At 33.9% G+C, this 11,368-nt stretch overlaps 1 protein-coding gene across 1 annotated transcript; it reads right to left on the reverse strand.

Annotated features, from left to right (window-relative positions):
* Positions 1 to 406: 406 nt before the first annotated feature.
* On the reverse strand, positions 407 to 8,739 carry LOC112023215 (WD-40 repeat-containing protein MSI4). The gene is given in 17 exon segments (XM_024055832.2): positions 407 to 773; positions 1,310 to 1,409; positions 2,540 to 2,616; positions 2,821 to 2,895; positions 3,008 to 3,119; positions 3,276 to 3,349; positions 3,536 to 3,617; positions 4,092 to 4,290; positions 5,096 to 5,171; positions 6,256 to 6,330; positions 6,469 to 6,534; positions 6,850 to 6,912; positions 7,037 to 7,068; positions 7,071 to 7,122; positions 8,051 to 8,114; positions 8,274 to 8,292; positions 8,295 to 8,739. Coding segments are annotated over 17 exon segments (1,536 nt in total). The 5' UTR covers positions 8,563 to 8,739; the 3' UTR covers positions 407 to 671.
* Between the last annotated feature and the right edge of the window lie 2,629 nt (positions 8,740 to 11,368).

Below are 11,368 nucleotides of genomic sequence, written 5' to 3' on the forward strand. Positions count from 1 at the left end.
TAGTTGCCACATGAATCCTCTTTACAGATTTGTAAAACCCTGATTGAAATCATGTGTACTTTTGTTATTGAAGTTTTGACGTCAATATATCCTAATCCTTTTCTTACTAGAGGTACTGAAATTAGTAAAACTTCAGAACTAGTGCTTATGAATAGGAAAATGGAAACACGCCAATTCCATAAACACTTACCTACAGAAGGGAAATATTTTGATGACAAACCAGAAGGCTTGCTATTGGGCTGCAGTGCCACAACTGGCACTTCTCCAAGCGGTGAGAGACGCAGCCTATGTGCACACAGCCCTTCTTAACGGCCCCCTGCTGCCTTGGGTTAAAAAGCATCACATTTTCTTTTTTTTCTCAGAGAGTACTCAACAGTATTAGTTTTACTAAAATTTGGTCAAAAGATTAAATGGAGGTAATAGTTTTACTAAATTGAACATGACCCGGAAAGGCCCAATGTAAACAGCCATCTCCTGGCCTGAATCTCTGGAGACTCAAGAAATTTCCTACACCCCTATCGTTGTCACCTTGAATGTCTGCAGAAGCATTACTACAAAAACATTGCTAGCAATTTCCCCGCCTAGATACAAAAGTCTCTAAATCCATATAGTAAGCTCCTACAAAGATTTGCTTCCTGTTATTTTACAGGTGTTCAACTTTTTCAGGACTCTCAAGCCTTTGAAGCACAAGAAACCACATGTGACTTGAATTTCTCAAGCTCTGCTAGAACCTCCTCTTCAGGCCTGTAGATCAGATCGCTCATCCGCCATATCTGCACAAATTAATTTATTTTGCATATCAATTGAAGTCCCCTGAAACAACTCAAGGAGAACTTTTCTATAAACTTAATTACAAATCAAAGATAGGACTGGAAAGGAAAGAGGTATTTCCTTTTTCTTGAATAAAAGTGGATTGAAAAGGTTACTATGTAAAGCTATTCCATCTCACCACATTCAAATAATCAAATGAATATACTGGGTAGGACAAGCATTTATGAAATACTAAGTTTTAAAATTTTCATCACTATAACTCTATTTAAACGTTATTCTTCTTGTAAAACTCTTTGCAACCATCCTGCAAAAAATTTTATACAATGATATTGCAACGAATTATGGGATATATTTCCAAGCTTATTTCCTCCCTTTGCATCGATGCTAACTCCATCTCTCATAAGTTGCCCTTCTTTCCCGGTGTGCAAGTTTAAATGACAAAGAATTCTTAAATTAATTTCCCTCCTGGTCACCTACATATTCATATTTTAAAAGCTTATGCAAGGAAATAATTAAATGAAAATCAACATCCTGATACCTGCAATGTCCCTCCTCCACCAGTGGTATCACAATCATCAGACACGCTAACAATTGTCCATGGATCAAATGCATTCCAATGGAAGTCAACAACTTTGTCCCTGCATAAAAGTGAAGACTTTATGAGTAAATCAGATAAACAAACACTTTGAATAACTCTAGCTATAAACCTCAAAAAAAATTCATAATTATCTGATCAAACCATATTAGCCAAGACTTGTAAAAAGTGCAACATTGCTAGGCATCTCATAACATGCATTGAAATTTCCTAAGAGAGAAGCAATCAAAGGTGGACTTTTGAAATTGGAATATATTAACCGTTACAGACAACATACATCAAATTGTCTCCTAATTTGCAAAGGTTTTTTATGTTACATGGAGATCTTAGCATATCTCATTCAGAAAAATATAATTTTAAAACAACCAATACCTCTGATCAGCACTAGTCAAGTTAGCAAAGTAAAATTACCATGATGAAACTTTCAATGAAGAGCAAGATTAGCTTTTCACAATTTAAAATTGCAAACCACCCCCTCTTGGATGGTGTATTAACATCTATGTCAGCTTTTCTGTTTGAATGCATTCAAAATAAAACCTGCTTTATAGATGACCCCTATAGAAGAGGGGGGGTTAGAACCACCCTCCTAGTTACTTCATTCACTATCTCTATTTGAAAAGAATCCTTAGGAAAATGATTTTTTTCCACCAAGCTAAAACAATATAATATGTCGATGTTCTAGTAAACCAAAGCATTAGTTAATAGCTTTTTGCTTCAATCTCTTTTATACAAATCATAAATTGAAGATGAGATGACAGAAAATACAGGATAAGAAGAAAGAAAAATAATAAGGTTGAAGAGAAATGAAACAACAACCAACAAGTTCACTAAGGAGCATTTAATTGCCAATGAGCTCTAGCTCAACTGATACATCCACCCTTTATAAGTTCAAGGGGGAGGTCGTGGGTTCACAAACCATTGGGTGGGTGTCGCCCACACCCACACCCACGCCTATAAAAACAGTAAGTGGCATTTGATTCAGGTCAATAAGTCAAGGAAACAATAAATAAATAATATATCAAGTTGATTAGAATATACATGATAGCTTGGTTCAGAAGAAGATTTGGTCAAAGGTACAACTGATAGTAGAAAAACAATCCTGTAGCTAAGACCTCGTATAGCTGGAAAGTCTTTCATGAGTAAGTCAATGGGGTGAGAAAAGCATATTCAAACCTGTGCCCAGCATGCTGGAAAAACAAGCCAGGTGGAGAACTTGGACTTCTTGCTGCTCGCTCTACCTTCTTACCAACCTGCAATATAAAATAAGAGATTGCCAAAGAGAGAGAAAAGATTATACATTTTAGCATACACACCCAACATGAAAAGCAGCAAAACGATCAACCAGGCACACAACCAGAAAAGATGCTGCATATGACTTTAAAGACAGGGCATATGTTATCCAAGACACATGTAATAGCAATGAAACTTGGATAAGTACAGGTCAAAGTTTTTACCTTCTCATGATCCCAGATGTTCAAGAGACCATCCTCTGCAGAACTTCCAAAGACAGATGACTTGTCTGGAGACCACTGGAATAGGAGAATAACAAAAGATACAGATTAGCACTTCAGGAAACAAATACTCCTCCCAAAAAATAGACAAATGAGAATTAAGAAAGACAACAAGAAGATTCATTAATACCTGAACACAGAGAACAGCAGCTCTGTGACCCTCAAATTTATAGATAGGTGACCCAACTCCATTTGAAGAGAGATTTCGGCGATCAAACATACGAACAGAGTTATCTGCCGACCTGGACAAAAAGTACAACATTTGAATTTATCTACTGAATTGAACTAACTCCCTACCAGTGCAAACCATAAGGAAGCACTATCAAACCCAGAAGAGTATCACATGCCCAAAATACAGAGAAATGGCAAAATAGAAAGAAACTGAGATTATAACATACCCAGTTAGAATAAGGTTATCATCATGGGGATTCCAATCAACACAGTGAAGATCAGCATTATGTGCCTTTTCAACCTGTCACCAGAAACAACCAAAAAAGGTGCCAAATTTAATTCAACAGAAGCCAAGAATTTATCTTACAGAAATCTCTGAGATTCAAAATAGGCATTGATGATAATGCATAACCAAAAACCCCAAATCAAAAACAAAAAATAGCCATCATTGAAGGAGACCAAAAAAAAAAAACATGGGGCACATAACCTTAACAGCTGGGCTAGAACCAACTCGTGCATCCCATAATATGAGGCAAGAATCATCACCTACACTACAAAACTCCTGTGCACTTCAGCAGAGATATAAAGGTGTCAGAAATAGGAACAAATTTTAAACCTCAAAAGCTAATATCTTGCTGTGATTAAAATGAAGAATAAACCAAAAGCACTTCACTAGAAGTTGCAACCTAGGAATTCAAGGTGGGGATTGTTGATTCTTAGAAACTGACAATATTTTATTTTATTTTTTGACAAGATTCCTGAGAATTCCAATCACATGAGCATATCAATTCCCATGATATGCAAGAATTTCAGCTTCCACCTCTGATACAGGGAACACCAATTCTCACCTTAAATACGGTGTGTAGAGAATAGTTTTAAGCACATCCAAGCAATAACAATGTCAAAACTTGGGTTTATAATTAGAAAGCATGAATAAAATCACATGTTTAACATGAAACATGAAACTTAAAATGGCAAATTCTGAGAGAGAAATAACAAAGCACTCCTGGATATGCATGTTACAAAGATCTTGCAAATGTTACCTCGATGGACAGAATGCCACATCTTCAACTGTATCCTCATGCCCAATGTAGACACCCCGTGGTCCAACGGAAGGGCCATCAGCAGTTTTATCATTTCCTTCCCCAGGTTTAGAGTTTTGCTTAGTAATTGAGCCACCAGACCCTGCAGACGTTGATATATGGTCCTGAATACTCCACAAAACCACGGACTTGTCCTTCCCTGCAACAATAATCTTTCTTCAGATGAAGATGTTCATGAGTCTTTTCTTTCTTCAGATAAAGAAAAAAAACTCATTTCCTCTAAACATAATAAGAATAGGAAGGACAGCTTGTGCTGGAAGTCCAAATAATTTATAGGGATATGACATTCAACAGGATTTATCAAAGGGCCACAGGCTATAATGCTTGCATATTATAAAATGTAATTTCACAAAACTTACACTTCCACAACAAGAAAACTCTGCTTGAACTCATTTCTATTAAACATAATAAGAAAAAGGACAGTTCATTCTGGAACTCCAAAAAATTTACAGGGATGCAACATTCAATAGCATTCATCAGGGGCCACAGGCCCACAATAATACGTTACAAACTAGACTTCCACAAGGTAACTACACTTGAACCATTAAACATAACAAGAAAAGGACAATTTGTGCTGGACTCAAAAAACAATATTACAGGGATGCAACATTCAACAAGATTCATCAAGGGCCACAGGTCCACAATGCTACATTACATATTATAGAACATAAAATATCACAAAAATTACACTTCCACAACAAGCTTACCACAATTGATCTTATAAAAAATGCCAACAAAGGTAAAAGATGACTTAATCATCATATGATATCCAACAGAGAATAAGGCACAGTTAGCTCACTCAAATTACAACCATGTTTTATCTTAGATATCAAAAGGTGTTAATTCATATCATCTATGGTTGTGGAAATAACTAGACAAAGATTTGCCCAACAGTTTCAACACCTAATTGAAATAGCAGAAATAATTAAAAATAAATAATCCACCTCCAGATAGCACATAGGGTTCAGTTGGGCACATTGCAAGAGCAAATTCTGCATTATCTTGATGTCCAGTCAAAATCTGCAGGAAGAATATTTCAATGTCCATATCATAAACAGAAAAAAAAAAAAAAAAAAAAAATACAGGCCATAGAGAATTTACAGGCTGACTTTTTTTTTTTTTTTTTTTAACTAATATCAAAATATTCTCAAGAAATATATTCTAGAAGGCCCACAATTTAATTATATTATCTAAACAGGTTGTGATGCAAGAATATCCAGAAGATAAACAAAAGAGTTGTGTTGCTACTGTTTTTTTTTTTTCCCAAAGGATTGCCTTAGTTACTTCTTTGGGCTGTTTGTGTACTGTGGTTACCATTCCCTCATATACACATAGAGCTTCAGAAACAATATACTGACTAGACAGTTCTTTGTTTTGGATTAAATTTCCCACACCACTGTCAAATTTTATTTTTTGTAAAATATCTCTTACTAACAGGAATGTAAACAACTGAATTTACTGGAGCATAGGTCACACATTCCCAAGGCTTGAACCCGTAACCTCACCCACAACCCCATTCTTATGAGGGTGGTGATGCCATTTAGCCCAAAGGCCATTGGCTAAATACATAAAAGATAACATCTAAAGAATAGAGGGATTCCTCAAGTTATCAAGTACTACTCAAGAATCGACCTATAGTGGTTGGCCAACTTCACTGAAAACAAATACTGAGGTCAATTTTACTTGAGTCTATGGTGGAAATCAGCCAACAACTACCTAACTTAACTAATCCTAAGGATTAGTTTCAACTTCTGAGTTCTTATAGCCTTTTTACAACCCACGGGAGCAAGGACTGGGAACTTCTCCAATCCAATGTTACCCATCCAAGTATCATGAGACCCAATGATTGAACAAAGGGCTGATTTCCACATGTGTCCCCTAAACCAAATGCACTCATCGAATTCGCTTTTTGTAGTGGGATTAATCGCAGGGTTTCAAAAGCAAAGCAATGTGACATCACAGTACAGATCCAAAGTGAAGCCCTTTGTTCAGTCAATAATGGATGAATTTTCCATCAATGGTAATTTAAGAAGAAATTAGAAAATAAAAAATAAAATACGCACTTTATAATGAGAAAAAAGACTTTCTGACAGTAAATATGTACCAAATCTGGACGAGAATTCGTAGCTCCAAGGACAGCATGACGGTTTGGTTGAGCTTCAACATCCCAAATGAGAACCTGAGTTTTAGTAAAATCCAACAATGAAAAACATTAAAAATTTCAAATTAATGAAACATAGAAATCAAAGACAACTATAATATCCTCAATCCAATATATATATACATGACAAAATTAGTAGTTTAGTACAGCACATACATCAGGACTATCAGTATGAGTGGCCACTATCTTAGAGTTCTGTGGCAGTTCCCTGATTCTGTTCACCTGCAAAATGGTACTCAATAATTACTGCAATGAGCACCAAGTGATTCAATAATATGCAGGCACTTCCATCATCTATGACAGTAGAGCCAAAAACGAATAAAATTGGATAAAGACTCAACGCAAATAGCCTTTCCATAGGAATAATTACAAACATAACTTCATAAAATATCTACTTTCCACTGGTTTGCACAAAAATAACAGTGGCATGCTTTCAAATTAGGTTCAAGACAAGTATGACCAGAAATAGATATTCCTCTTTATTTTTGTGCAGGTTGGTGAATTTATATGTGCAATTAATGAATGCACGGCTCATACCTCTCCAGGATGAATGATGGTCTTGAACTTCTTTACAAATGGTGAACGTGCTTCTTCATTGAACTGAAAAATAAAGAAATTGATGGTAACAGAATTTAGCTGTATTACATAACCTCATTGAAAATAAAGTATTGCACAAGGAGGAAAATATATAATAAAGCAGAAACGTAACATAACAATGAGTCACCTGGGATATGTGCTCTGCGGCTGCAACCCTAGTTTGACCACTTCACAATTTGCAATGACCAGAGTATTTGGAACACTACCATCAGTCTGACAAAAAAGAGAAGAAAAAGATCTATATGAAAAAAAAGCCCATAAACTTGTTTAATACAAGACAAGCTAATAACAAATTGCAGCATTAATATCAGAACAGAGTTCAACAATAGATCATATGAGTGTTAGAGATTTACAATGATAAGCACACACGCACAAGAAACACTTGTATATAAAAAGCTCTTTTAGCACAACTAGCACCTCCTGGTGTTTCCAACGGAGACATCTAAGGCTCGAATTCCCCCTCTCTCATTGTAACTATCAAATTATCCAAAAAGCTCTTACCTTGACAGTTTATTGTCAAAGAATACATTTTAAGATTCATATCATCTAAAAACCAAATTGATTGTTTGTCTTACAACAGGTAATTGAAATTGAGAAGGAAAAAAAAAAAACAGTATGCATGAAATTTCCTAGCACTGCCATTTAAAATAGGATTATGATTGAAGAATAGTCTATTTATCTAATTGAGAAAATGAGAAAATTTTCAAATTCATAAACTTGTTTAGTCAATCAAACATACTTAAGTGGCCACATATTTAATTTAACAATTAGAGCACCGCATCAGGGCTTGTATGATAAAAAATGTACCACATTTTAGCCAACCAAGCTTAAATTCACCCACGTCAGGCTGTTAAAATAACCATGTAAATTTACACCGACACTATTCATTTTGTATTTAGTTTTTTTATTCTTTCTTTATTTGAAAAGAGAAACAATTAAGAAAATAAAATAAAAAATTAATATTTTAATGCAATGTGACGTAAAATAAAAGAGAAAGAGTAGTTTCTTATGCTAAATAGATCTCTATCCTTACTTTTTTTAAAAAAAATTAACTAACGAATTAAAATTAGATATCAATCACACAGTAATTATAGCTAATAAAGCAATTAATTGGATTGAATTGAAAACGAGCAGAAAATACCTGTTCAGAGAGATAGAGACGCTGGCGATTCTTGTAAGTAGCTTGCTCCAGCTGAGGGCCCCACCTATATTTAAATCATTGAGTTCAGTCAGTCTTTAAATAAATCAATAAAGCCCTAAAAATAAAATATAAACAAATAAATAAAAAGTAAACAGAAACAAAACCCTAAGAAATGAGTGAGTGAAAGGGAAAAGGAAATGAAAACCCTAGAAATAGAAAATACCGGCAAGAGAGAGAAGGCAAACGAGGTTGTGGTTGGCGAGCCAGTCGTAGAGAACAGGGACGAGGGTTTTCCACTGAGTGTACTTGTCGTCTACAGCGGATTGTTGCTGTTGTTGCTGTTGCTGTTGTTGTTGTTGTTGTTGTTGTTGTTGTTGCTGGTGGTGCTGTTGCTGGGCCTTCTTGCCTTCCTTGGGCTTCGCAGATTCGTCTTTCTTGTCCTCCTTGGGTTTCGGCTTCCGGCCACGAGTCTCCTTCTTCTTCACCACCGGACCTTGCTGCTGCGACTCCATTTTCTTCTTTCTGCTGCTTTGCTCAAACTTTTAACGCTGTAGAAAATGGGATTTGTGTGAAGAGAGAAGAGACAAGAGAGAAGAGAGCGAGCATGTGTGAGTGTTTATGCTTATGCGTGCGTGCCTGTGCGTTGCGTCAAAGTCAGACTCAGAAAGCAGTTTACGCCTAAAGACTAAAGACAATTGACAAGTCGTGCTCACTCATCTCGAGTGGCCTGGGCCTGGGCCTGGGCCGGCTTCAACTATTTATTAAAATAAAAAATAAAAAAAAAATTATACAAATTATACTTTCTTTGACCGAAACTTATTTCAAATTTTTAATTTTATTTTTGTTTAATTGAGTCTTTTAAATTTTAAGTGCATTTAATTCATTCTTTTTTTAATTTTTTTTATTGAACACACACGCGCACACATATATATACTAGCATTGGCTACACGTGCAAGGCACGTGCTGTCCCAGTAGTGAGAAAATTAATATAGATTTTGTGTGTAAAATCATGAATTTTGACTCACTCAATTTGATTATATTAAAAAAGAAGTTTAATGTAGCTCACCCAATAAACCAAAAGCACTGTAGCTCCAGTGCTATCTATCAATAATAGCTTACTTATGAGTTGTTGTAAAATTAATGTGAAAATATTGTGGATTTAACATTTTTTATTTGATATATAAGAAACTGAGATTTCAAAAATTGTGAAAATATTGTGATAACAATAAGTGTTGTAACATTTATTTTCAGTTGTAGTTGGCTACAGCCTCATATTTTATTATTTTATTTCGACTTGTAAGAAATTGACACATCAATAATTGTGAAAATATTGTAAAATTTGTTGTGTCAGTATAACAGTATAAATGTCAGCTTACATCAATATTTAAAAGAAAAAAAGAAAAACACAAACCCATTACTGAAAAAAAAAAAAAATGACTAACTAAACCAAAGCATTGTTCTAGCTAGAGTGCTGCACAGTGCAAAAACACTGGATGTACAGTGCCAAGACACTGTGCGCACATTCGCGTTTTTATTATAAACATTTATTTTTAGTTGTGACTGGTTAAAGTCTCATATTTTATTATTTTATTTCAATTTATAAGAAATTGACACGTCAATAATTATGAAAATATTGTAAAATTTGTTGTGTCAGTATAACAATATATATATATATATATATCAACTTACATAAATATTTAAAAGGAAAAAAAAACACAAACAAATTACTAAAAAAAAAAAATTAGGCACGGTAGCTAGAGTGCCTCTTGGTATTGTAGCTACCGTGCAAAAATACTGTATTAATAAGTGTCATAATATTTTCACTAAACATTTATTTTCAGTTGTGGTTGGTCACAGTTTCATATTTTATTATTTTATTTTAACTTATAAGAAATTAACACCTCAATAATTGTGAAAATATTGTGAAATTTGTTGTGTCAGTATAACAATATATAAAAAAAAAAAAAAAAAAGTACAAACAGAAGACTTAAAAAAAAAAAGTAACTACTGTAGCTACAGTGCCGCTTGGCACTGTAGCTACTGTGCAAAACTTAAACAAAAGGGTTAAAAAAAAAAAAAAGACTCACGAAACGAAAGCATTGTTGCAGATACATTGCTGCACAGCAAAATACGTTGGGTGCACAGTGCCGAAGCACTATAGCGGGCATAGCCGTTTTTATATATTTGTAAGAAATTAACATGACAATAATTATAAAAATATTAAAAAATTTGTTGTGTAGTATAACAATATATATATACCAGCTTACATAAATATTTAAAAGGAAAAAAAATAGATTACTTAAAAAAAAAAAAATGGCACTGTAGCTACATGCGATTTGGTACTATAGCTACATTGCAAAAATACTGTACTAATAAGTGTCACAACATTTTCACAAAATATTTATTTTCAGTTGTGGTTAGTCATAGTTTCATATTTTATTATTTTATTTTGACTTATAAGAAATTAACACCTCAATAATTATGAAAATATTGTGAAATTTGTTAGGCCAGTATAACAATATATAAAAAAAAAAAAAAATACAAACGGAAGACTTTAAAAAATGTAACTACTGTAGCTACAGTGCCGCTTGGCACTGTAGCTACCGTGCAAAACTTAAAAAGGGTTGGAAAAAAAAAAAAAAAGTGCCTCACGAAAAGCACTGTTGCCGCTACAGTGCGCGCACAGTGCAATACGTTATTTGCACAGTATCGAAGCACTGTAGCGGCATAGCCGCTTTTTATATATAAGACTAGCATTGGCCGCACGTGCAAGGCACGTGCTGCCCAGTAATGAGAAAATTAATATAAATTTTGTGTGTGAAATCGTGAATTTTGACTCTCTCAATTTGATTATATTAAAAAAGAAGTTTAATGTAACTCACCCAATTTTGGCTCACCCAATAAACCAAAAACAATGTAGCTCCAGTGCTATCCATTAATAATAGCTTACTTATGATTTGTTGTGAAATTAATGTGAAAATGTTGTGGATTTAACATTTTTTATTTGATATATAAGAAACTGAGATTTCAAAAATTGTGAAAATATTGTGATAACAATAAGTGTTGTAACATTTTTTTAAAACATTTATTTTCAGTTGTAGTTGGCTACAGCCTCATATTTTATTATTTTATTTCAACTTGTAAGAAATTGACACATCAATAATTGTGAAAATATTGTAAAATTTGTTGTATCAGTATAACAATATAAATGTCAGCTTACATCAATATTTAAAAGGAAAGAAAAACACAAACCAATTACTGAAAAAAAAAAAAAAAAAAAAAAAAAAAAAAAAAAAAAAAAAAACTAAACAAACAAAA

The sequence above is a fragment of the Quercus suber genome, unplaced genomic scaffold (genome assembly GCF_002906115.3).
Source record: "Quercus suber isolate HL8 unplaced genomic scaffold, Cork oak 2.0 scaffold_199, whole genome shotgun sequence".
Taxonomy (NCBI): Eukaryota; Viridiplantae; Streptophyta; class Magnoliopsida; order Fagales; family Fagaceae; genus Quercus; species Quercus suber.